This window comes from Cebus imitator, unplaced genomic scaffold, assembly GCF_001604975.1.
Source record: "Cebus imitator isolate Cc_AM_T3 unplaced genomic scaffold, Cebus_imitator-1.0 Scaffold155, whole genome shotgun sequence".
In the NCBI taxonomy this organism is placed as follows: Eukaryota; Metazoa; Chordata; class Mammalia; order Primates; family Cebidae; genus Cebus; species Cebus imitator.
The window spans coordinates 692487-720403 of NW_016107470.1; the positions used below are offsets into that span (position 1 = coordinate 692487).

At 37.1% G+C, this 27917-nt stretch overlaps 1 protein-coding gene across 3 annotated transcripts in view; it reads left to right on the plus strand.

Annotated features, from left to right (window-relative positions):
• PGM5 (phosphoglucomutase 5) overlaps nt 1-27917 on the plus strand; it is a 177007-nt gene that overhangs the window by 16372 nt on the left and 132718 nt on the right. For 2 of the 3 annotated variants that reach the window (XM_017543420.2, XM_017543421.2), the window contains exons 2-6: nt 3282-3444; nt 10062-10208; nt 13375-13500; nt 17420-17610; nt 18211-18365. In XM_017543420.2, coding sequence (XP_017398909.1) covers nt 3282-3444; nt 10062-10208; nt 13375-13500; nt 17420-17610; nt 18211-18365 — 782 coding nt within the window. The remainder of the gene's footprint in view (nt 1-3281; nt 3445-10061; nt 10209-13374; nt 13501-17419; nt 17611-18210; nt 18366-27917) is intronic. The other variant, XM_037743818.1, reaches the window with a different exon arrangement.

A 27917-nucleotide genomic window follows, 5' to 3' on the forward strand; every position in this document is an offset into this window, starting at 1 on the left:
TTTTTTCCCATCAATTAATTCAATAGATATTTATTGTATACTTACCACATGCCAGATTTGTTCTAGATTCTTTGGATATAGCAGTGAAAAAAAAAACAACACAGTACTTGGGTCTTATATACAATGGAGAAATAAACATATAATGTGGAAAATTAGATGGTAATGTTTGTGAGCACATATATTTACTCTCTCTCTCAGTTTCTGTGAGACAGGAGATGGGTAGTCTGGCTTGGGAACCCACATGAGGGCACAGTTACATGTTGGTATTGCTTTGGTCATATGAAGGCTTGGCGGGTGCTGGAGGATCCACTGTGAGATGCTCAGTCCCTTGGCTGGCAAGATGGTGCTGGCTGTTGTTGGCAGGTCTTCCTTCATCTTCACGGGCTTCTTGAGTGTCCTGATGACATGGAGGCTGGCATCTTACAGAATGAGCCAACCAAGAGAGCAGGGCACAAGTGTCCATGCCATTTATGGCCTCACTGTGGTTACACACAATCACTTCCGTGATATATACTGACTACCCAGATCTGCACCATTCAGTGTGGGAGGGGACCACACAAAGGCACAAATACCAAAAGGCAAGGACACTGGGGCCATTTTGGAGGCTGTTTACCACAGCTCCCCTCTTCCATATTCCAGTCCACCTGCATATTCTGTTCATCCTCCTGCCAAAAATATATCTCAAACAAAATAACTTATTTTCATTTCTGTTGGCTCTAGCCTAGTCTAAGATACTATAACACTAAACTTGATTACTCTCCCATCTGATCTTCCTCTTTCTGTATTTCTCCCAGAGAAGCTATTCATCATTCTTTCATTTTTCTCCATTAATCAATTCAACAAATATTTATTGTACACTTACCGCATGCCAGATTTGTTTTAAGATCTTGGGATATAGTAGTGGAAAAAAAAAAAAAAAAAGAACCCGTCCTTGGGTCTTACATACAGTGGGACAATAAACAAATAATATGAAATATATGAGACGGTAATATATGTGATACAGAAAATTAGAGCAGGGTGAAGGAAATAGGAAGCAATAGAGAAGTTAGGGACTTCTGGCTATTGTATTAGATAGGACTATCAAGGGTGCTATCTCTGATTAGCTTTCATTGAAACAGAAACCCAAAGGACTTTAGAGGACAGATATATTAATATCTGAGCAAGTATTCTAAGCAGAGGAGCAAGAAAATGCAAAGGCCCTGAGGCAAGATCATGTTTGGCTTATTTGAAGAATAGCTGCTCTGTTCCCTTGTGGCTGGAACAGAAGAGGGAGGGCAGTGGAGGATGGTAGGTGAAGGGGTCAGATTATGTAGGGCCTTGTAGACTGTGATGAAGACTTTGGCTCTGTTTTGGGTGGGTGGGGGACAAGGAAAGCTATTAGAATGTTTTAGTGACTTGATGTGACTTACTTTTTAATAGGACCATTTGGGCTGCTCAGCCCGTGATGTTTAAAAATGCAATCAGGTCACTTCCACTGTTTAAAACCTTTCAGTGGATTCCCATTGTACTTAGAATAAAATCTAAGCTCCCTTAGCTGTCAATATTATGTTATTATTACAATTGACACTCCTTTATTCTCTATTACAGCAGTTGAATTCCTTCCTAATATGTACCCCACTAGTAACTATTATTATCATTGCTTGTTTATAATCTGTCTCCTCTACTTGAAAATATTTACCCTGCAGATCTTGTAGATTTCCATACAAAATCATCCCAAGTCTGCTTTGTTTTTGAGCTTGCGTCTGGGTGTGCATGTGCTTTTTAATCTCTTGTATCTCTTTTTCCCCTGATCTCCCTGATGGTTATATTTGGTCAGTGACTGACCTCTAGCAATGATGGTGCCAGGGCAACTTTGCTGTTGGACTGTATGTCAAAGTTTGTCTTGGCTTGTGGGTTATATTAGTACTTGTTGAATGAATTATCTGGGAAGAGAGGAGAAGATCTTATTAAAATACAGATTCTTATTTGGTAGGCCTTGGGTGGGCCTTGAGGTTCTGCACTTCTTTTTCTTTTCTTTCTTTCTTTTTCTTTTTTGAGACAGAGTCTCGCTCTGCCACAGAGGCTGGAGTGCATTGGCGTGATCTTGGCTCACTGCAACCTCTGCCTCCCAGGTTCAAGCAATTCTCCCACTTCAGCCTCTCGAGTAGCTGGGACTACAGGCATGCACCCCCATGCTTGACTAATTTTTGTATTTTTAGTAGAGATAGGGTTTTACCATGTTGGCCAGGCTGGTCTTGAACTCTGGATCTCCGGTGATCTGCCTGCCTCAGCCTCCCAAAGTGCTGGGATTTCAGGTGTGAGCCACCACACCCAGTTGAGGTTCTGCATTTCTATCAAGCTTTCAGGTGATGCCCATGCTTCCAGCCCTTTGAGTAACAAGGGGGCTTGAGTAACAAGCTTGGCTGAACATTGGCATCACCTGTGGAGCTTTAAAACTACTAATGCTTGGCTTTACCCCAGAGATTGCAATATAATCTGTCTGGAATGCAGTCTGAGTACTGGGATTTTAAAAAGCTTCATAAGTGATTCTATTTTGTAGAAATATTGAGAACTACTAGGTTGGATGATATTGAATCCAATTTTAAAACAAAGTGTGGCACTAAATGTTCTTCAGGGCTGTGTTGCTGCCTTTTTAAAAAGTCAGTTTTGTAGCTATAGAAAGAATCTGGCTGCATCCATGGATGACCTCCAGATCTCAGCTTAGCATGACTGGGTAATTTCTCCAATGTCACAGAACATGCTGTCATTTAACAGCAGAAAGAGAATTTCTACTTTCAGCAGAACAGTCATTCCTGAAGCGGACAGTTAAAATATGCCTTCAGAGGATGAAGTTGTAGTAAATCAGGCCCCTTGTACTTGTTCTAATCTGAGTTTGTTCTAAGTTAGAGGAAGTAGAAGAAGCAGAGAAGCACTCCATTTCTTTTTTCTTGTAATCTCTAGCATGCTCACATGCATAGTTTCTGAGTCAGTACAAAACTAAGAACTTCTTGTGTGATTCAAGCTAACCCCTCAGTTATCAAAAGCAGATGTTTCAAACTACTGAAGATCAATGAGCCATATCCTATTTACAGGTTAATAATTGACTGCCAGATGTGAGTGCTCCAAATGGTTTTAGAGACATTAGATAAGATAGACAATGTCAGAGTTACCCCTACCCTGCCTCCCCTAATCTAAAGCCCACTTTGTTTCTTTTATCAAGTGATTGACTATATGTTAACAGAGCCTGGAGCGCTTTCTTTTAATCCCATACAACTGGATTGATTTTGTTTTGGATGATTTAGATTGGACGACTGATTATTGGACAGAATGGCATCTTGTCGACACCTGCGGTCTCCTGCATTATCAGGAAGATCAAGGCAGCTGGTGGAATCATCCTAACAGCCAGCCACTGCCCTGGAGGACCAGGGGGAGAGTTTGGAGTGAAGTTTAATGTTGCCAATGGAGGTATGTGGTTCAGAATATGCCTTAATAATCATGATTTCATTCCTCTTACATTATTATAGTCTTACAGCAACCCTTTGATGATAGACAGGCAAGGTGGAGAGGATCTGGCTCAGAAAAATTTAGTGAAAAGCCCAAGGTGATCCGACAAGGAGGGGCATAATGGGCTTATGAACCCATTTGGGCAGCCTCCTGGTCCTCTGTACTCCTCAGCACAAACAACTGAATAGTTGTTGCTTATCTGATGTGGAAGGACTTGGAATTTTAAAATTAAAACACTCCCTGAAGGTCATTTAGACAATTTACCTCATTTTACAGAAGAGCAAATCAAAGCCCTGAGAGGCTGAGTTACTGCTGAAGGCCACAGGGTTGATCAGGGTCAGACTAATGATTTTTAGCCCAAATCCTGGGCTTTTTCCTACAGTATTGACTTTCTCTCAGAATCGTAGAATTATTTCACTTTTTCTTATATTTACAGCAATTTACAGTTTTGGAGTTCTTAGTGGAAGGGGTGGGATATATGTATTGGGTAAATTTCTTTTAAAAATTGAATACACAAAAAAATAGGAAGAATAATAATTAGATACCATGTACTCACTATCTTGTTTTTCTATTTTGCTTATCTTTTTTTTCTGAAGAATTTTAAAGCAAATTACAGCATGAGGACATTTCACACCTAAATATTTTTGTATGCATCTCTTAAAAAGAAAGATATATTGCTGCATGACCATATCAACATACCTAACAATAATAACACTAATTCTCTGATACCACCTGAAAGCTATAGTCAGAATTTTCAATAATCCCCAAAATGTTATTATTTATAGCTGTTTTATTCAAACCAGGATACATCTAAGGACCATGCATTTGCTTGGCAAGTCTCTTAAATCTCTTTTAATCTAGAACACTGAGCTTGCATGAATATGGGTAGGAACCAAATTCTAACCAGCAACAGTTATCATTATAAATTATTCCTGATCCCAGGCAAAACTGTACATTCTGAAGGGAAAACTTATTATCTCCCCCTCCTTGCAGACATTTTACACATTATCCAAACAAAAAAGTGTATTCATGTTGAATATTTTAAAAAACACAACATTGTAACCACAAAGCAGAAAACTAAACCACCAAACCACAAAGTTAGACAACAATGGAGGAAGACGGAAACAAATTATCTACAAAATGACCAGAAAACGATTAGCAAAATGGCAGGAATAAGCCTTTACCTATCAATAATAACCTTGCTTATACATGGATTCGACTCTCCAATCAAAAGATATAGCATGGCTGAGTGGATTAAAAAAAGATCCAACTAGATGCTACCTACAAGAGATCCATTTTAAGTTTAAGAATAGGCATATACTGAAAGTAAAGGGATAGAAGGAGATATTCCATGAAAAGAGTTACCAAAAGAGAGCAGGGATGCCTATACTTATATCAGATAAAACAGACTTCAAGTAAAAAGCTGTTCCAAGAGACAAAGAAGGTCATGATTTAATGATAAAGTGGTCAACTTATCAAGAGGACATAACAGTTGTAAATATATATGCATCCAACATGGAAGTACTTAAATATGTAAAGCAAATATTAATGGACATGAAAGAAGAAATATACAGCAATACAACAATAGTTGGGGACTTTAGTACCTCACTTGCATCAATGGAGAGATCAACCAGCCAAAAAAATTAACGAGACAACACTAAATTTGAACTACACTTTAGACCAAATGGACCTACTAGACCTATATAGAACTTTTCATCCAACAGCAGCAGAATATACATTCTTCTCTAGCATACATGGAAGATTCTCCAGGATAGACTATATATTAAGCCACAAAATAAATCTTAACAAATTCAAAAGATTAAAATTATGTCTAGTATTATTTCTAACAACAATAATATGAAGTTAAAAATCAGTAACAGGAGGAATCTTGGAAAATTTGCAAATATGTGGAAATTAAACAACATGCTTATGAAGAACTCATGGGTCAAAGATGAGTCAAAGAAGAAATCAAGAGGGAAATTAAAAAATATTTTGAGATTAATGACCATGGAAATACAATGTATCAAAACCTACAGTATGCAGCAAAATCAGTTCTAAGAGAGTAGTTTATAGCAAGAAATGCCTACATTAAAAAAGGAAAAAGATCTAAATAAATAGACTAAGATGATATCCCAAGGAGCTAAAGAAAGAATGAACTAAACCCAAAGTGAACAAAAGGAAGGAAATAATGAAGATTAGAACAGAAATAAATAAAATGTAGTATAGATAAACTATAGAAAATATAAATAAAATCAAAAGTTGGTTCTTTGAAAAAAAATAAACAAAATCTACAAACTCCTAGCTAGACTGACTAAAAAAAGCAGACTCAAATAAATCAGAAATGAAAGCTGAGACATTGCAATAGATACCTCAGAAATAAAAATGATCATAAGGGATTATTATGAACAATTTTCTGCTAACAAATTGGAGAATCTAGAAGAAATGGATAAATTTCTAGAAAAAATAACCTGTCAAGATTGAATTGGGAAGAAACAGAATGTTTAAACACTCCAACAACAAATAAAGAAGTTGAAGAAGTGATGAAAAACTTTCCAAAATAGAAAAGCCTAAGACCAGATGGCTTCATGGCCGAATTTTATCAAACATTCAAAGAATAATTATTACCGATACTTGTTAGGCTCTTCCAAAACTTAGAGCTACGGGGAATACTTCCAAACACATTTTATGAGGCCAGCATCACCTTGATACCTAAGCCAGACAACATATGGTAAGAAAATAAAACTTCAGGCCAATATCTCTGATAAATATTGATGAAAACCAAATTCAACAACACATCAAAGAAATTATGCATCACGACCAAGTGGGATTTATCCCTGACATACAAAAACTGGCTTAACAGAATGAAAGATAAAAACAACATGATCATATCAATTGGTGCAGGAAAGATAAAAACCACATGATCATATCAATTGGTGCAGGAAAGGCATTTGACAAAGTTCAGCATTCTTTCTTGACAAAAACTCTTAACATTTTAGGTATAGAAGGAAAGTTTCTCCGCATAATAAAGGCCATTTATGAGAAACCCACAGCTCACATCATAATCAATTGGGAACAACTGAAAACTTTTCCACAATCTAGTACATGGCAGGAATACCCACTCTTGCTATTTCTATTCAACATAGTGTTGGAAGTACTGGCAAGAACAATCAGACAAGAAAAGTAAATAAAATCATCCAAATTGGAAAGGAAGAAGTAAAATTATCTCTATTTACAGATGACATGATCCTATATATAGATCATGTCATATATAGGGATTTGGGATTTCTATATATAGAAAATCCCAAAGAGCACACACACACACACACACACACACACACACACACACATACATACACATACACTCTCTCTCTCTCTCTCTCTCTGTCTCTCTCTCTCTCTCTCTTTTAGAACTAATAAATGAATTCAGTAAGTTGCAGCATATAAAATCAACATACAAACATCAGTAGCATTTCTATGCATAAACAATGACCCAGCTGAAAAGAATCAAGAAAAGAATCCCATTTATGATAACATCAAAAAATACTTAGAAACAAATTTATTCAAGGAGGTGAAAGATTTGTAGATTGAAAACTACAAAAGATTGATGAAAGAGATCGAATAAGATGCAAATAAATGGAAAGATATCCTGTGCTCATGGATTATGGATCAAAAGCACTAATATTATAAAAAACATTGACACTACCCAAAACAATATACAGATTTAACACAACCCCTATCAAAATTCCAATAACATCCTTCATGGAAATGTACAAACAATACTAAAATTTGTATGGAGCCACAAAAGAAAGCAAAGTAATGGTGAGGAAAAAAAAAAGTTGGAGGTACCACACTTGCTAATTTAAAATTACATTACAAAGCTAAAGTAATCAAAACACTATGGTACTGGCATAAAAACAGAAACATAGACCATAGGAACAGAATAAAGAGCCCAGAAATAAATCAAAACATACATAGTCAACTAATTTTGAACCAGGGAACCAAGAGGACATAAGGGAGAAAGAAAAAAAACAAAACCTCTTCAGTAAATGTTGGCTGGGAAAACAAAAATGCAAAAGAATGAAATTGGACCCTTATCTTACACTATACACAGAAATAAACTCAAAATGAATAAAAGACCTAAATGTAAGATCTGAAACCATAAAACTCCTAGAAGAGAACATAGGGAAAAAGTTATTTGACATTGGCCTTGGCAATGATTTCTTGGATATCACATCAAAAGCTCAGGCTACAAAAGCAAAAACAAATAAATGGGACTACAGCAAGTTAGAAAGCTTTTTAGCTTTTCCATTTTTCATTTATTTATTTTATGCACTTTAAAATCTCTTTTTGGATATTCTTTTTTTTAGCATTTTAAAATTTGTTTTCATATGAGTGCCTATAGATGTGCCATATCCTTTAAAAAACATTTATTTTAATATATATTATAATTGTACATAGTTTTGGGGTGCATATGATGAAAGTCGAGTGGAAGATATCAAGGAACTTGGAAATTGACAAGGAATTCAGAAGTTGTTGGTGAACTCTGAAGTTATCAGCATGGATGGCTGAATGGCATCATAGAAAATTATCTAGAGAGACAGTACTTATTTTACTTTTGGAAACCTGTGTGCTTTGGTATTAAAATTCAGGGACTTGAAAATGATGGACACAGCCAAAGAACATAGTGTCGTGTCTGGAGTGTAGGGAGATATTCATGCATTGTAATCTAAAAAGCACAAAATAATGCAAAAACTAAACAAGACTACCGTTCTTTAAGTTTTGTGAAGGGTAAAATATGGTAAGGACTGAAACGAAGGGTTATGTTTATTTCTTTGAGGTCTTCACTTTTCCTACGTAACAAGAAAATTGTTGGTAAACTCTTCTGAGCTGTCTTCTCTCCCGCTTAATACAATAGGACTCTTGCTATTCTTTTTTTATGAGCATTTATTGGGATATGGTGATGGTGCTACACTCTAAGGCAGTGCTGTCCAACAGGAAAATATTGTGAGTCACATACATACTTTAAATTTTTTAGTAGCCATGTTAAAAAAAAGTGAAATTCGGTAGGCGCAGTGGCTCACACCTGTAATCCCAGCACTTTGGGAGGCCGAGGCAGGTGGATCACAAGTTCAGGAGTTTGAGACCAGCCTGGCCAACATGGTGACACCTCCATCTCTACTGAAAAATACAAAAATTAGCTGGGCGTGGTGGCGGGTGTCTGTAATCCTAGCTACTCAGGAGGTGGTGACAGGAGAATCGCTTAAAGTTGGGAGGCAGAGGTTGCAGTGAGCCAAGACTGCCCTTGCACTCCAGCCTGGGAGACAGAGCGAGACTCCATCTCCAGAAGAAAAAAAAAAAAAAAAAAAGAGATCTAAAACAAGTGAAATTCACAATGTATTTTATTTAACCTACTATATCTACAATATTGTTATATTACATCATCATATAAAAATTAATTCAATCTACTACACTTTTCTACTAACTCCTAAAAATTGGTGTGCATTTACAATTGCAGCGCACCTCAACTTGACTAGCCACATTTAAAGTGCTCAACAACAAAATATGGCTAGTAACTATTGTATTGGACAGTACAGTTCTACAGATTAAGATATTTAAAAAATCAAGAAACAATCTTTGTTCAGTAGAAAGTTACAGTATAGTTGACAAGTAAGATTCATACAGAAAGCTATCTGTCATTTATACCTTAGATCTTTCAATCTACTTGTTTCCCAAACTTGTTGCAAAAAAAAAAAAAAACCCAAAAAACAAATTTACAGGTGTGAGCTACTGCACTCAGACTGCAATTTTCATTTGTCAAATATGCTTCAACAAAGCTAAAACGAAAAAAAAACAAAAAAAACAAATAAAAAAAAAAAAAAAACCCAAAAAACAAACTAAAATCGCTTGCATTAAGATACACAAAGTAAAAAAGAGCAAAACCCCAAAAGGTGAACAAGCATTGATTTCATGTTTAATTTATTTAAAGTCTAATACTACTTGTCAATTTGACCTTCTGAGGAAATGCATCATGTATTTTTAGTTGAGCTTCATTTTAGAAACTGGGAAGTGGCTAGAGATTGTGAGTTGGGGAAAATAATTAACTTACCCTGCTAAGCTCACACATCAATTAGGCAGCAGAGCCAGGAATAGAAAGCATAGTTTCCTCTAGGTGCACTGGGGAAACGAAACTGCAGTGTAAATCTGGAATCCCTCACTTCTGTCAAATGCATATCCTGTTTGTGTCTCATAGCCTGAATAAAGCTGATTACATAACTGGGTCTCCCTGGCAGATGTGAAACTATTTTTAGGAAAGATATGTCATTGCTTAGAAGTGGATTAAAGCAAACAAACAAACATGGGTTGTTAGTCTACACAGGACAGGTGAGGCTGACAAAATTTCTCCCATAGTGGATGAGTACAGTGTAAAAAATATCAAGGCTAATTGAAATGTGAACCATTGATTGTTGTTTAGAGAACAAATGAATCTTGCTCTGCCTGGTGGAGGAGGATGGTAACATTTCTCTGTTTGCAATTCATGAGACTTTTAAAAACATGTATATTTGGTGTTCAAATTTTAGGTCCTGCACCAGATGTTGTCTCAGACAAAATCTACCAGATCAGCAAAACAATTGAGGAGTATGCTATATGTCCTGATCTCCGAATTGACCTATCTCGACTAGGAAGACAAGAATTTGACTTAGAGAATAAATTCAAACCATTCCGAGGTAACAGAGAGATTTTATTTGAACAAGTCAGAGTAACCACGTGGATGGGGCTGACTGGTTTCTGTAGGGAAGTACACTCATAAAAATTATTGCATTGTCAATCTCAGGGGTGGCTCTTGATAAATATGTGTAAATTGAACATGGTGTAGAGAGAAGACATGAGAGCAGCCGAGATATTCAGAACTGGAAACTTTCAAAAACCGCTTACCAAACTTGATACCATTTTCAACATAGGAAAAGTTTTATGGTTGACTCCATTATAACATTCCAAGAATAGGCTGTAAATTGCCAAAACTTGTCTAAGCAGTTAAGGTGAAGATGCTGGAATGCCTTAGCTAGTTGAGAAGAAATGTAACAAGTCAATGGGGTTATGTATCAGCTTATTGAATACATAATTATTGATCACCTGCCCTATACCAAGAACTGTGTTGGGAGATTTTACAAAGGAATTCAGTAACTACCAAATATATTTAGGCAAGTGATACAAAAATTAAAGAACCAAATGATATTGTCAAAAATATTATCTTATATTGTAAAGCAAATATAACTTCTACAGTACCCAGAAAATAGCTTTTTATTTTATAGATTAATTTTAAACCATATAATGACAACATTAATACCATCTATGTGCACATCATTTTTCCCCTCGTGTTTTATCCAATTGCTCTTTCCTAGAAGGCATGTAATAGCAATAGATCTAACATGTTTTTCTTTTTTAGTGTTCCTATAAGCTTTAATACAGTTTCTGTTAAATAGTATCCTCATTTTAGAAGTATTCAACTTAGTCAAAAAGATGAAATACTTTGGGAGGCTGAGGCGGGTGGATCACGAGGTCAAGAGATTGAGACCATCCTGGTCCACATGGTGAAACCCCGTCTCTAATAAAAATACAAAAATTAGCTGGGCATGGTGGCACGTGCCTGTAATCCCAGCTACTCAGGAGGCTGAGGCAGGAGAATTGCCTGAACCCTGGAGGCGGAGGCTGCGGTGGGCCGAGATCGCGCCATTGCACTCCAGCCTGGGTAACAAGAGCGAAACTCCATCTCAAAAAAAAAAAAAAAAAAAAAAAAAAAAAAAAAACCAAAAAAAAAAAAAAAAAAAAAAAAAAAAAGATGAAATACCTGGTTCATGTCCATGTGATATTTCAGAGACAGAGAAAAGCTTAAAATGGATTGTGTGGGAGTCACAGTATGGGCCCAATGTTACCAAATCTTTCTTGAGAAGTTTTGAGTCAGTTGTTTGCTTAGGTAGTGAGCAGAAATTTATAGAAAGCCATGATGCTCAATGGAAGCAACAGTGCCTGCTTTTGTTAATCTAGCTGGGAGAATGCTCAGGCATATACATGCACATATGTGGGATGGCTGGACAATTGAAGGCAAGGGATACGTTATATTAAGCAAAATTATTTCAATATGCTGATTACATATGCTTAGAAGGACTGGGCTTATTTTTGGTATCTTCACAAGTTTTATAGTTGTCCAAGAGACTCGAATCTTCATGAGCTCTCATTCAGGCTCATTGGGGCAGCCACATTGCTATTGGCATGAGGTTTCTAAAATTTTAGCGATTCCAGGATTTGGATGGAGGGATTCCCTGGCTTTCGAGAATTTGGAGATAATCATTTGGGATAATTTATGTGCTATAGTCTCACTGGTTCAGGTGTTAAGTAAGGCTTGTGTTAATTGAAAACAAGTAAATCCTTTGCATTTCACTTTAAAGTGTCACGAGCAAGAACTATTTGATGTGAATTTTCAATTTTTACTGACTTCTTGCTCCCTCCCTTTTCGTATTTGTTTGGTACTGTATGTTATCTACTGTAAATGTCAAATGTATTTAGGCAATTGGTTCAAGAACTGAAGAACCAGAAATTGTCAAAAAGTATTATCCTATAATGTAGACTGAGTAAAACTTCCCAAGTATTCAGGGCATAACCTTTTAGCCTACAGATTAATTTTTTATGGTGACAAAATATACATAACAAAATTTACTATTTTAACCATTGTTAGGTGTACACTTTAATTACTTTATAGATTATTATGCTCATGTGAAAAGATAATTAAAAAGTATCTATGTTACAAATATAATTATATTTGAATGGACACATAGATTACATTGACTTAAGTGCAAGAAAATATATTTTTAGACATGTATTTGACCAGATGAAGGGATAATATTATATGGCATATTAAGGTGTCATCCATTAAATATCACACCTGGATTTAGTAAAAATTACTGAAAGTGGGCCATCTTTGGTAATATCTTTAGTGCAAGTTTGAAAGTATTTCAGGGTTCCAAAGTAGTATGTATTTGAAAAATTTGAAAGCAATACATATGTTTCAAACTTTAGCTATGAATTTAAAAAGCAGGGCTCCTGGACCAATTTTAGCACCTAAAGAATATTTACTACTTTTTGGGAAAGTACTTTCTGAGCATTAATTATATACTGATTGACAAGTATGAAAAATGTAATGTATTCTGGGCTTTTTGATATGTCAAAGAAATGAATAAAACTTTTTGGATTCCTGGTTACTGGGTAGTACTAGAAACTGGACAGCATTTGTGTTTAATGAGAATTTCTAGATATTTGCCATTCACTTGTAAATTGGGCGCTAGTTTGGGCATGAAAGAGATTTCATTCCAACTCAGGAATATATTCATCACCAATTCTGCACTTGAATCTCGTAGGAACAATGGCATTTGGAAAATAGGGGTCACTACTGAGGTCACTTGCTGATTTGCTTCATACCAGCTGAGTCAGTCTTTGGCCAACCCCCACAGGAAAGGCAACTGGATATGCCAAAATGCCTCTAAGCATTGAGATGTGTGTTGTGTGCATTTTTGGGGGGAGGGCAAGTGAGGGCAGGAGTAACAGGGTACATTTTTATCTTAATACATTTTTGTGGTTGATTTTTTCCTTGCAAAGAAGAATTTATAGCTTGGTATCATTTACACTCATTGAGCACCTGAAAAGTTTGTAGGATCTTGATTGCGCCTTGATTTGTGATTTTTGTCAACAAATGGGCACTTTACTTCCCACATCATGTGTGGGGATATGATAGGCTTATTATCAAAATTTCATACTGCAACGGTAGTGATTCTTTTTATGCTTCCAAGTATCTTTCATGGGTACAATCAATGACATTTTCCTTTGTTTTTCTATCTTTAGTGGAGATAGTGGACCCAGTGGATATCTATCTCAACCTCCTTCGGACTGTCTTTGATTTTCATGCCATCAAGAGTTTGCTGACTGGGCCCAGCCAATTGAAGATTCGAGTTGATGCGATGCATGGAGGTAAGTTAATGGTTTTCTCCAAATCAGGAGGCAAGAAATACTGAGACCTCTACACATGTTGGGTTTTGGAGGTTAAGAGGAAATTTGGATTCATAGATATTCATACAACATGTGTGTGTTCAGATATTTGGAATGCTCTGGAAAACTTCAGGGCTCACTTCTGTCTTTTGATGTAAATGAAAACAAAAGTTGAACAACTGAGTTTGAGGCTATGCATGTATGAGTGTGGAGCACAGTAAAACTTATTTATTTGATCATATGCATGGCATAAACAGTCAAGTAAATAGTCAAGATTTATTATGAAAAGAATCTTACCCAACTCCTGTCTTTCCCCAGTTTCTTACCTTCCAGAGTTAAACTTTTTCATTTTTTTCAGCCCTTTCTTTTTTGTATTTATCTCCCTATCATTAAATATTATGAATATACAGACCCTTATTTTTTTTTCAGTTTTGAGCATTACTGAATTCATATGATAAAAACTGGAGCTATAGCTCTTTTTCACCCTCTCCACCCACCAAATCCAAGCATACTTCCTTAATTAGATCATCAGTTTGGCAAGATCAGTATCTAGTGTTTACATTACCAAAACACTGCTGAGCCATGCAATATGCTAGAATTATATTTCCTTTACAGTACAACTTTTTGATTTCCTTGGAAATAGCAATTGCCTTGTTTTCTCATTGCTTGGTTTTAATCAAGTGTATCTACCACTCTTAATCCTCAAGCTCTCCCCCAGTGTCTAAATCTTCCTTCGCTTCATTTTCCTGGAGCCTTTGGTCTGCCCCACTCTGCACTGGTTGCTCTCTGAGCATGCTGTCATCATGGAATCTCCTTTTATCATGATGGTAGCAATTGTTTTTACACATATCTTATGTTAAATGTCCTATTTACTGGTTTCTTTGTCTGCCACCTTGATTTATTCTTACAATTTGGAGGAACACATTCTCCAAGAACTCAGTGAGAGAAAGCTCATAGTAGGTAAATATTTTGAGTCATTGTATATCTGAAAAGGTCTTTTATTCTGTACTCACTCTTGATTAATATTTGTCTGATATGGAAATCTAAGTTGGATATTATTTTCCTTCAGAAGTTTGAGGACATTGTTCCACTGTGTTATAGATATTATGTTGAACTTGAGAAATCCAGTGCTGTTCTGATTTTTAATCCATTGTGTTTCCATTTTCTTCTCTGGAAGCTTTTAGGACCTTTGACGTGCCTTCAGTGTTCCTCTGTTTTACAATAATGGATCTCAGTGTGGGATTCTGTCTCTATTATGTTGAATACCTGATGGACCCTTGCAGTCTGAACACTTGTGCCCTTTAATTCTGGAAAAGTTTTTGAATTACTATTTAGTAACCATTCTGGTTATTGTTCCTGCTGAACTGATCCTTTAATTATTCTATTTCCCCTTCTCCTTCCCAATTTTTCATCTCTTTATTTTGTTCTACTTTCTGGGAAATTTCCTTGACTTTATCTTCCAGTCCTTCCATTAGGATTTTCAGTTCTACCATTATATTTTTATTTTCCCAAAACTTTTGTTTGTATGTTCCAAGGATTCTCTCTTTTAAAAATAGCATCCTAGTTATGTTTCATGGATACTATATCTTTTTAAACTTAGGTATACTGAGGTATGATTTATATATAGTAAAACTCACTCCTGGTTGGTCAAACCTTATCAAACTGTATACATATACATATGCAGTGGTTACATATACAGTCATGTAACCACTATCACAATCAAGATAGAATATTCCCATCACCCCAGATAGTTTTTTGCAGCCCTTTGTAGTCAAACCTCTCCCCTTATCTTCAGCCCTTGGCAACCACTCATCTGCTTTCTGCCCCTATAGTTTTGCATTTTCCAGAAAGTTATGCAAATGGAAGCATACAACATGTTGCCTTTTGTTTCAAGCTTCTCTCACTCAGCATAGGATTTTGAGATACATTCTTGGTGTTGCATGTATCAGTAGTTGTTACTTGTTACTGCTGAGTTTGATTTTATTATGTTGTTGATATACCACAATTTATTTATTGACGCACTGGTTGATGAACATTAGGTTTCTTTTTCTTCTAGTTGTTGGCTATTACAAAGAAAGATACTGTGAACATTCATGAACAAGCCTGTATGTTTTCATTTGTCTTGGGTAAACATCTAGGAATGGGATTGCTGAGTCATATGATACATGTATATTTACCTTTATAAGAAATGGCCAAACCATTTTCCAAAATAACTGTACCATTTGCACCACTAACAATGTATGAGGGCTCCAGTTTATCTGCATCTTCACCAGTACTTGGTACTGTCAGTATTTTCCATTTTAGCCATTCTACCCTATCTTGTTAATCTCTATTAGGATATTACCAATATATTTTAAAAAGTTTTCTTCTCCCTGTATAATTTCTGTTTCTTCCAGATTTCTCTTTACTTTTTATGTTTACCTTACCTTAAATACATTCCTCAAAATTTTGATGATTCTTGGCTTTCTGGCATATTTAAGAATGAGGCACTGAAAACCTGCTGGGGGCTCTGAGCCTGCTGGGGTCTTCTCCTCCATGGGCTTTACTCTAAAGGCTTCTGCCTAGGCTGTTCTATTTTATTGGGCTGATCATATTCCTCAGGAAAAAACTTTCAGATTCTTGCCTTAGCATTATCTGGCCTATAGGAAAGATAGCTTTGCTTCTTTTTCCAAATAGTATGAGCAATGTTTCTGGGCTTCAGCCTCATTGTCTGGCTTAAATTGCATATCCATCTTTGGATCAGTTATTCTGTCTAGGAGATGGAGGACCTAGGTCAGATTGGGCAGACCTAGGTCACCTCCTTAGCCTTGGGGAAGTGGGATTTAGCCATACCCAACCTCAAGAACTGAGATGGGGAAGATAGTATTTCTCCAATAGAAATCCCAAATGCTGTATCCAGAGGAAGGGGAAATGTGTGCTGGGCAGGCACAATTAATAGATGTTCACTATTAGATGATTGTGTATTGTATTGGTGGAAAATAAGTGGAAAGCAATATCTCTCAGACATTTCAGCTAGGAGGATTATGTGCTGTTCCCCAAATGTGCCTTGTGTTGTACCTCAGGCTCTGTTCACTTGCTCATAATGTGCCTTCTGTTTAGATGGGCTTCCCACTTCAAACCCAAACGCTTGTCAACTTTATATTATTCCTTCAAGTTCCGCCAGAAATGCTGCATCTTCCTTGAAGTCTTATGTGTGGTTATTGCTTCTCTTAAGCCATTGGATATGATTATTTCAACGTGCATTGTTTGGTCTTACCACTGTAGTCATTGATCTGCAGCTTTGATTCATCCCACTACTAGATTACAAGACCAGGAATGTAGAAACTATATGCTTTACGTCCGTTCAATATGATCCCTTCATTTCCTAGCAGAGCAGTTCCATGTTAGGCACTTCATAATGTTTATTGAACTGGAAAATACTATCCCTTAGCATTTATTTTGGTAAAATATGCTTGTTTTTATATGCTTCATTGGCTTATAGTGTTTAATTATATACTTGGCAGAGTCCAGATGACTGCAGAGACAAAGAACATTGCTAGAGCCCTTTAATGCTTTTGAGTATATTCAGCTAAAGCTTTTCAAACATGAAAAGCAACAATGAATCATTGTTACGTAGCTGATTTCTTTCTGGCAACATTTTAGAGAAGTTTTAGGAGAAAAAATTTCTGTAACTAGATGATTGAATATATCTTGAGTATTCCTAACACAGTAACTGGCACATAGTAGATGCTCAATAAATAGTAGTTAAAGCAAATATTGTTCTATATTGTGTCTTTAAAAAGCCTGTAAATTTATCTTTTTCTTCTGGGTTTTTAAATGGTGTTTCCTATACTATTCAGAACAAAATACTCTGTGGAGAAGGTTCTGCAAATATTTCATATTGCTGTGTATCTATTTTTAGTTATGGGACCTTATGTGAGAAAAGTTCTGTGTGATGAGCTGGGGGCCCCAGCCAATTCTGCAATAAACTGTGTTCCTCTGGAAGACTTTGGAGGGCAGCATCCTGACCCAAACCTGACATATGCAACGACTCTTCTGGAAGCCATGAAAGGAGGAGAATATGGATTTGGAGCTGCATTTGATGCTGATGGGGTAAGTAGGAAAGCTCTCTTTCTGCTGACCCTTTGACCATATAATGAGCCATACACTAGAAAGCAGAGAATGAACACATCCGGAGCTAACATGTATGGGACATGTGTGCCCTAACTGGCTTTGCATCTGCTCTTCTGTTTAATGGCTAAGTATTGCAATTAAATAGTGATGACTTTTTTTAGCTCCAGATTTACATTATGGCATAAAAGGTTGTTTATTTAAAAATATATATTATTCAATAAATCTTTATTTATGGCTGGTATTGTGGAAAGCACCATGTTAAGAAATTAGCTATTTCTATAAGAACCATTTTTCTCTATTACATTTAGAAGAAAGAAAGAATTAAGTATTTGGGGGCTTCTAAAGCTTGAGGTAGTCATCCACATTTCAACAGGTGCAACATATTCCTGATGTGTCAAGATTCTGGGCCCTTGATACTCAGGGATTTAGAGAAATGTTTCCCATGCTCTCTTTGGCCTCATTCAAGTTGTTAGGTTGTTAAATGTAAGATGGCAGTAAAGTGGATTCTGATGATTATGGGAAAGGGCTGTTAGCAGCAGATGCTTCTGTCTGATCATTTTCACACATTCCTTCCTACAGGACCGTTATATGATCCTAGGCCAAAATGGCTTCTTTGTGAGCCCTTCTGACTCCCTGGCCATCATTGCTGCCAACCTGTCTTGCATTCCGTATTTCCGTCAGATGGGGATCCGTGGATTTGGGAGGAGTATGCCAACCAGCACAGCCCTGGATAGGTAAGCAAGGATGTCACCGTGAAAAACTTTATGGTAGATTCTGACACCGATGTCTCCTTTGTTGGTTGCTTGGACTCATTCTCCCCTGCTCCATCTGGGAATGTGCTGAAAGCATGGGAACATGGTATAGTGTACTGGGTAGAAGCTGGAGAATCAGGTGGCCTGAGCATAATTCTTTGTTCTGCCACTTACTAGCCATGTGAATTTAGGAGACTTATGTAATCTCTGTGCCTCAGTTTTCCTATCTATAAAACGTGGATAATAATAGGATCTTCATATGGATTGTTATAAAGTCCAAATGAGCTGTTTCATGTAGAGCATTTAACATGGTGCCTGGTACATAGTAAATATGACATAAATGTTTAGCAACAAAACTTATTAATTTGAAAGTATGTATGTATAAGTGAGGGGAAAAGCATGGGTTTTGAGGTCAGATTATATTATGTTCAAATGCTAGCTTATAGCCTTATTAGCTCTGTACAAATAGAAAAATGATACTTCATAGGTTTGTTGTAAGAATGAAATGAGACAGTGCATGGAAAGTACCCAACAAGAGATTCACTCAGTAGGGCTCTAACTAACGCTATTAGGTTCACTTATGTCCCATATCTAGTTGTTCCAATCCTATTTTTAAAAAAGAATTTTCTTTCCCCTGAATAGCCTTGGTACCTTTATTAAAAACCTGTTGACCATGTATATGTGGATTTATTTCAGGATTCTCTATTCTGTATCACTGATCTATCTGTTGATTCTTATGTAAATATTACACTGAAAACAGTTTCCAGCATGTTTTTCTTCTTTGTCAAACTAAAGGAAAATTATATATTCTAGGTCCTCTGCATTTTATTTCATTTTAGAACCAACATCTCAATTTCTACCAGAACCTGTTGGGATTTTGGTTGGGATTATGTTGAATCTATAGAGCCATTTGGGGAGAATTGTATTTTAATAATATTGAGTCTTCTAATACATGAATGTGGTATATTTCTCTATTTAGGTTTTCTTTAATTTCTCTTACATGTATTTCATTACTTTTAATGTAGAGATCTTATACAATTTTTGTTAAATTTGTTTTTGGGTATTTTCTTTATTTTGATGCTATTGTAAATGTTTTATAAATTTAATTTTCCAATTATTTGCTGGTAGTATTTTTTGTAAATAGACCTTGAATTCCTCACTAGAGGGGAGAAGAATCACCTACCTTTTGGATGCCTCCCACTCTACTTGTCTCCCTGAGGTGATACGGACATCAAGTCCATGATGGTGAACTAAACTCAGTTTAAAATTCTTGCCTAGCAGCACCAAAGAGTGGTATGTGATTCCATGTTTTCTCCCATTTACTTTTGCTAGCACCCTTACTGAAAAAAAGAAAAAAAAAAAAAAAGACTCCATAGAACTGTAGGGAACAAAGCAAAAATGGGACCGTTTTTAAAAATTGAGAACTTAGAGTCATATAACATCCTGAGAGCTATGTAGGGTATTTAATAATACGGGAGTATATTTAACCCTTCCATTTATATAGAATCTTATAATTTAGAAAGAATTTGTACACCTATCATCTCACTTGATCTTTGTAATCATTTCTTGACGTAATTGGGATAGGCATTACTCTCCCCATAGTAAAGATGTTGAATCAATGATCAGAGAGCTTAAGTAACTTGTACAAGATCACATGGTGAATTAGAAATTCACCCAGGATTTGAAAGTAGGTCTTCTGATAATAGGATATTACTGTGTCTGCCCAGTAACTATAATTGGATCAAAAGGGTCCCTGATAAATCAGTTGAGAATATTGTCCAACTCTCCCAGGGGCTAGCCAGTAACTTTCCTAACCATGGCTAGGGGTGGCTAGTTTTATTCTGACAACAAAAACCATTTGTCCTTGTTTCTCATGGAAATTTCCCAGTAGTTCTTGATTTCACTTTACCCACCCACTTCCCCATAAATCTCTGTTTCAGTCAGAAACCAGAGGCCTTGCTTAGAAATTTCACAAAGGACCTGTTCTGATAAGTAAGTGACCATTTAAAAGGATTATTCATGCTTGCTGGTTGGGATTCAGAATTCTGTGGGGCTCTGACGTCGTGATTTGTTCTGGGTATTTGATCTGTTGTGTAGGTCCCAGGTGGATTCTCATGATGGGCACTTTATAAGCTTCTTTCTTCCTAGGTAAAATTAATGCAGCTTCAAAATTTTGAACTTGACAGTGCTTTCCCATACAGCTTATTTTTTTTTTAAGTTAGTAAAATTATAGGAATGTGCCCATAAATGTCAGGTCCTGGAAGAATAACAACTGAGGACAGAGTTGAGACCCATTAAATGACACACTTGCCTAAACTCCTGGGATTCCAGAATAAGGGTAGACCTGTACCCTTGAGGCTGATGAATTATTCAGACAAACTTTCATTGTTCACAGATAATTGTGGTTTCCCAAGGGAAGATTTTCAGTGTCTTTAATTTCTACTCTTACAGTGCCACTAAAACAAGGATTCCATTTACCCCAGAATAATACAGTTTCAGCCTTGAAAATGGCATTCTTTTGGGGCTTTGTCATTCTAAACGTGTCTGATTTGTGGTCACAGATGAATCTGTGTTGCTGAAACATTTTGGTTCAAATGATTTCAGAAGTAAAACACATTCAAAGTATGTTTGTGGCCTGAGGTCCATCTCCACCCCATGTGGAGGTATTAAATAATCCTTCGTGTCATCATCCTTCAATAATATTTATGAAGCACCCATCTGTGCTTGGGGCAGTGCCGAATACTGTGCAAAACAAGGGAAACACACAGACTCAAGCCCTACTCACCAGACATATTTACAGTTTCAAACAAGGCTAACATCCTTGAATACATCCCAAGAAGCCAGATCTAAGAAGTATGTTTTGACTATGAGGAAGGCCATCCAAGGTCCACCACCCATAAACATGGTGGTAAAAGCATTAGTGCTCATCTACCCTCTATTTGCTCTTTTGCCACCCCTATGGTTCACCATGTATCCACTCAAGAAATATTTATTAAGGACCTCCTATGGCCTAGACAGTCCCCATGGTGGTGCTTACAACTAAGTGGGAAGACAAAGAATAACATGTAAGGAAAACAGAAACACAAATTGTAACACAGGCCAGGGGAAATGAACTTGGTACAATACTCATTGGTGGGTATGGAGCATCTTGCTTAGATGGGAGACTCAGGGAAGGACTCTTGGAGGAGATTAGGGAAAAGACCAAAGATCAGAAACAGGCATCTGGACCTGACTGTGATGCTGGGATTAGAAATGATACCCACACACGTGAAAACACTTATTCCTCAGAATGTAGTCTATAGCTATTTGTTGTCAATCCCCAATCTACAATATGTACTGTAGCTTTATCTTGAACATACTCAGCTCATCACTGGAATCCAGACAGTGTTAATCCTGCAAGTATGCAAGTATCTACTGATCTGCGGTGACCTCAATTCTTACCGCATCCTTTAGATCTGTGCTGTTTCATCTCCCGGTCGGTCATGATGGATGACAGTAGTGGGAAAGATAGTGATGTGAGCTAATATCTAATTACTCAGTCTCCCATGCATTGCTTCTGCTACAGAATGATGGGAATTATTTTGCTTTAGCAGATAAACATGTTCATATGTAACCTATATTAAAATAAAAGAAAAAAAGAAGAAAGTCCTTTATCATATAAGTTATTGCCCTGAAACTCTGTATAGCTGATTCATTTAGGATCAAGGAGGAGAGAGATGGCATCCTCAAAGAGGGCTACTAAAGAGAATTTAGTAATAGTGACTTAATTACCTGGTCTAAGTTAAGGAAACAAAAACAAACGAAAAACCCACAAAAAACAAACAACAACAACAACAACAACAACAAAAACAAGAAGGACTGGGGAGATGCCTTAGCACCAGCAGTAGCAGAAAGCTGCTAATACCCCTAGAACTAAGAAGGGTCCAGGGGAGGGGTCAGGGTAATCATAGCCTAGCAAGGTCTGGAGTTGTGACAGGCAGGCTGTCAGACAGGAGCTGAACTTGGCAGGGAAGGAGAAATACCCTAACTTGTCTCTATTCTCACCCTCCAACCTCCTGCTGGTGCCTCCTATAAGCAAATTATACTGGAAGCCAGACAGCAGCGTATGGAGTTCCATCTCCTAGGAAAGAGAACAGGCCATTTAATGAAGTGGGGATTTTGGGGTAGAAGGTGACAAAGTGCCACCAGCATAACTGACACAATGGCTCATCTTTTTGCTAATTTCTATTTGCTTATGTCCTAGTCTCATCCTCTTCTCTTTTTTTTGGACTTCAGGCATAGGGAGTTGAGTTCATCATACTCATCATTGAACAATTCTTTCATAATTGGTCTGATGGAAGGCTCATTTCTGATTACTTTAAAAAAGATAATGCATTTCTATTGTCTCCATTTGACTGCCCCACCACAGACAACCACAAATAAATGTGTTTCTTGGGTAGCCATTTGTTTGTGTATATATTTTTTGCATATGTTTTTATTTAATGTGACTAGTGCTATATAAAAGATTGTATTTAATTTCTTACCTTTTTTCCACTAAAGACCACATATTAAGATCCTCTCAATGGCTGTACGTCCATTGAGGGTGTTGCTTCTGACTGCTGCTTACTTGTCCATGAGAGCATCGTGATATTTTGCCTCTTGATTCCCTCAGCAGTGATCACTCAGACTGCTTCTCACTTCCTATTGCAGTGAATAATGTTGGACAGGCACCCTGTGGATGTGTGTGAGTCTCTTTAACATGTGTATTCAGAAGCAGGATTGTTGGGCCAGAGGGGTTGTCTATACTTAATCTGGTTAATTTTGACTAAATGTTGTCAGATTGCACTCCAGAATGCCCATCTCTTGCCTGATTTTCCAAACAGTCTTTAAGTTTCTGTATCTTCAAATCCAGGCCAACACTCTATGTTGTCTAGCCTTCTAATTTTTATCCAGTAGATGAGATACAGAGTAACATATCATTGCAATTTTAGTTTTTCATTTCTCACATTACTAATGAGCTTGAGCATCTCTTCATATGCTTGAGAAATTTCGGAGTTTCCTTTTCTACTAATTGCCTATTCCTGTCTTTGACCATTTTTTTTTTCTATTTAGGGTTCTCCTTTTTAGTCTGATGAATTTGCAAAAGTTCCTTAGATATCCTAGGATATTAGACCCATGTCAGTTTTAGGCACTTCTAATTTTCCTCTTTTATCTTTAGACACAATTTTACTCTGATTTCGATATTCAAATTGATATCAGTAGACAGATCTGTTATAGACAACTCAAATTTAACATGTATAAATAGAAACTTTTCTAATTTTTCCTGAAAATTGTTTTTCTGTGTTTAGTCTCTGAGTGAGTCACCTATTATCTAAATAATAAACCTTGGAACAATCCTGGACTTCTAATTCCCCCTCATTCCAGATGTATCACTAATCCCTGGGTTTTGTTACAGGGATCCCTTAAATGTTTTAAAATCATTATTTCCTCTCCATTCTCACTTCTCCTTTAGTTCTCATGATCTTTTGCTTGGACTGTTGTAATAGTCAAACTGTTTCCATTCCTTTAGACTTCTTCTTCATTTCACCTTCTGTACTATCTCAAGGGCAGTTATTCTAAAGCAGAAAGTCACACATTTTCTTCCCTTGTTTAAAATTGGTTGGTGGGCTTTGAATGCCTGCAGGAGATTCCATTTCCTGATTATATGACATGCATAATCTCCTGACTATAAGCACTTCACTCCTGTGACCTTTTTATCCTGCGCTCTAAGCATGTTATGTTGCTTACAGTTCCCCAAATTCAATACCCTCACATTTCTGTGCCTTTGCACATATTTCTGTCCCTGAAATGTATTCCCTTTGCCCCACCTAATCCCACTTTGTTCTTCCTTATCTTTTATGGCTTGAGTCAAGCATCCCCTTCTCAGTAAGTCCTTTGTTACCATGTTCCTTCCATCCCAATAGATGTTTCAAAAAGTTAACTACTATGAGCTATCAACATGCTTCTTTTGACTTTTGTAGAAAGAGAAATTTGGTGATGCTATCACTTGGTTGCAAAAGAAAACATACCCAAATAATAAGAAGAAAATGAACGGTGCATAGTGACCCGATCTCCTTTGGAAGTAATAAAACTATGCCTGATTTTTGGTTTTCATTTACCTTTAGGTGAGTTTGTAATGAGTTGGATTTTTAGTAATGATATGTGGGTACTGATGCTCTTAGCAAATACAGCTTAATCAAGGTGAAATGAAAAGAAGCAACTGCATAGTAGTTATTTCCTTGTTGAGAATTAAAAACTCCACAGCCTGAACTTAAGGTCAAGGTTGTTTATTCCTTGCCCTGGCAAATTGAATGAGGACTGGATTTATTACCAAGAAATTTACAAGATGCATAACCTGGCCTTCCTTTATGGTTTGTGTGTTGACCTATTGGAAAGGATGCTGAGACTGGTTTAAGTTTGTTATTGCGTGTTTCTAAGAGTTGATGTCTAATGGGAAAGTGATCTCATGTCTATAGTTAGCGAAGAGTACTCACATATTAACTGTAGGGTGAGAGGAATAACTTCTAACACTTAAGACTATAAACTGCAGGAAATTTGGAGATACTGGATAAATCCTCTTGGAAATGCTGGATAAATCATCTTTTGTTCAATTTTTCTGAGCCAGCTTGGGTTTCTGCTATCTGAGTTGGTCAGAAAAACACTTTGATGAGCATTAAGTAACCCAAGTGCTAAAATATATAGTCATCATCACCCTTCCATGAGAACTGAAAGATGAACCTTTTTTGGAAGTCAGCTCTCTTTTATCTTCTGTATTTTTAGGGACTCTTTGACACTCCAGACACAGATTCTGTCTCTGGAAGGGCATTGTCATTGTTTAGAGTGCCCAGCAGCCTATTTTCAGCATTTCCACTGATATGGCCTTTCTTGGTCTAAACAAGTCACTTTGACCAGTGGTGGATGGATCTAGTGCTGAAAGAAGCTCCTTAACATCACCCTGTGTGATTAGGGAATTCAAGACCACTTTAGGCTGGCGTTTCAATGCCACTGAGTCTTGGTGCCGCCCAGTCTCAACTATGTGGCATGCAGTTGTTGTCTGGTGGGAACATCGACTTCATGGCCTGCCTCTCTAATCTCAATTTTGGTTTTCAGAGGCTCCATTTGGTTAAATAACCTCTCTCTTTTATTCCTTGTGACTTAAAATATTCAATTTAAAAATCAATCCCATTGGTTACTGCAAAGAGGCATGAGGTATATGTTTTGAGCTAATAAAAATGTTCTATATCTTGATTATGGTGGTAGTCATACAAATACACACACATACATGCGCGCGCGCGTGCGTATACGTATTTGTCAAGGCTCATGAAACTGTACACTTATAAGTAATGAATTCTGGCCAGGAATGGTAGCTCACATTGGTAATCCTGGCACTTTGGGAGGCTGAGGCAGGCAGATCACTTGAGGTCAGGAGTTCAAGACCAGCCTGGCAAACATGGTGACACCCTGTCTCTATTAAAAATGCAAAAATTAGCTGGGTGTGGTGGTGCAGGCCTGTAATCCCAGCTACTCAGAAGGCTAAGGCAGGAGAATCACTTAAACCCGCGGGGCAGAGGTTGCAGTGAGCTGAGATCCTGCCACTGCACTCCAGCCTGGGCAACAGAGCGAGACTCCTCAAAAAAAAAAAAGAGTGATGAATTTTATTTTCTGTAACTATACCTTGATAAAGGTGATAAAAATAATCAAACTCTATTTATTTAAAAATAAAACATCTCTCTTGGAACTTCTTTTCTGACTAGGGGCAGGAATCATTGCTCTCTCTGACTGACTCTAGCTCCCTGCATAGAGGTTTGCATTTACCAGACCACCAATAAATATCAGTTAGGTTCAGGTGAGTTAAGTTGTCTCTGGAATCACTGTCTACTGCTTTTCTTTTTGTGATGAACCAGGACATAAATATATGGCCTGCAATCTTGTTTTCAGAAAAGACATAACTTACAGAGTTGGAGGTTCTCGGATATCAGAGTCACTAGTCAAATTTATTGGTGATATAAAAGATATAAGGAAGGTAGTTTAGCCCAGCTTAACTCTGAACCATATGCTTTGTCAAACCATCAGAGAAGCTTGGTGCTTGACAACATTTTAAAACGAAGGAGGATAATGCTAAGTCATCTTAGGCCCGAAGGTACTTCTGGAGTGAAAGAACATTGCAGTTCTTGTGTGTGCTTTATATTGCAAAATGTATTTTGTAGCTCTCCTGCTCAAAAAAGTTTTACAATGGATTTCAGCACCAATCTTCTTGGGTAGTGTTGAGCTGGGTCTGTTGAAACACTGCTTAAATGCTTGCTAAATATCACTGATTCCACTTTATTTGTCATCCTGAGGGAAAAATAGTATCTAAGATAGATGTACAAGATGAATCAAGATGCTGCTTGAAAGTTTTGTGAACTCAGTTAGGCATTTTTATTTACAAGTGAACTCTATTACAGCAGAGGTCCCCAACCCTGGGCCACATAGCAGGAGGTGAGTGAGCATTACCGCATGAGTCCCACCTCTTGTCAGATTAGCGGCAGCATTAGATTCTCAGAGGAGAGCAAACCCTACTGTGAGATGGGCATGCGAAGGATCTAGGTTGCATGCTCCTTATGAGAATCTAATGCCTTATGACCTGCCACCATCTCCCATCATCTCCAGAAGGGACTGTCTAGTTGCAGGAAAACAAGCTCAGGGCTCCCACTGATTCTACATTACAGTGAGTTGTATAATTATTTCATTATATATTACAATGTTATAATAATAGAAAGAAGGTGCACAACAAATGGATTGCTCTTGTATCATCCCCAAGTCATCTCCCTCTCCCATCTGTGGAAAAATTGTCTTCCATGAAATCAGTCCCTGGTGCCAAAAAGGTTGAGGACCACTGTGTTATAGTATCTTGTTTGATTATCATACAAAGCTTCAGAAGTATTTGACACAGGCACTATTATTGACATTATATTTACAGAAAAGTATGATGTTGAGAGGTTAGTTGCCCAAGGTCGCACAGAATAAATTAGTCAATATTGGTACCAGATTTTCCAGCTCAAGCTCCATAATCTCTTCACTATTCCTTATTTGTGAGAGTAGGAGTTCTAATTGTACTCCAAACGAAAGTCATTTGTGTGGGTTGGTGTGGGGGTGGGGGTGGGAGTGGGGAGAGAGACCTATATTACCCCCCAGGTGGTAGATGACATCAGATAGGCAGAATTAATTTTAACCCAAGATGTCTGTAATTTTGACATTGAACATCACTACTGTTCAATAAAACTTTGAAAGAAGCAGTCCTGGGTTTAACTTAAGACTTCCAGGAAAATGTTGACTGTAGTTCAAGGTAAGGTTGGAATCTGACATCTTTGCCTCAGGATCTGCTTGAAGCTGTAAGATCATCAGCAGCAGCTGCACTAAAAAGTATTTATCAGGCTTCAGCAGGTTTTCTCCCTTATATTCTATGTGAAGTGGGTTAAGCAGGTATGATTCCTTCTAGAGATTTTTTGGTTTTTTGTTTTTCTTTCTTTTTTTTTT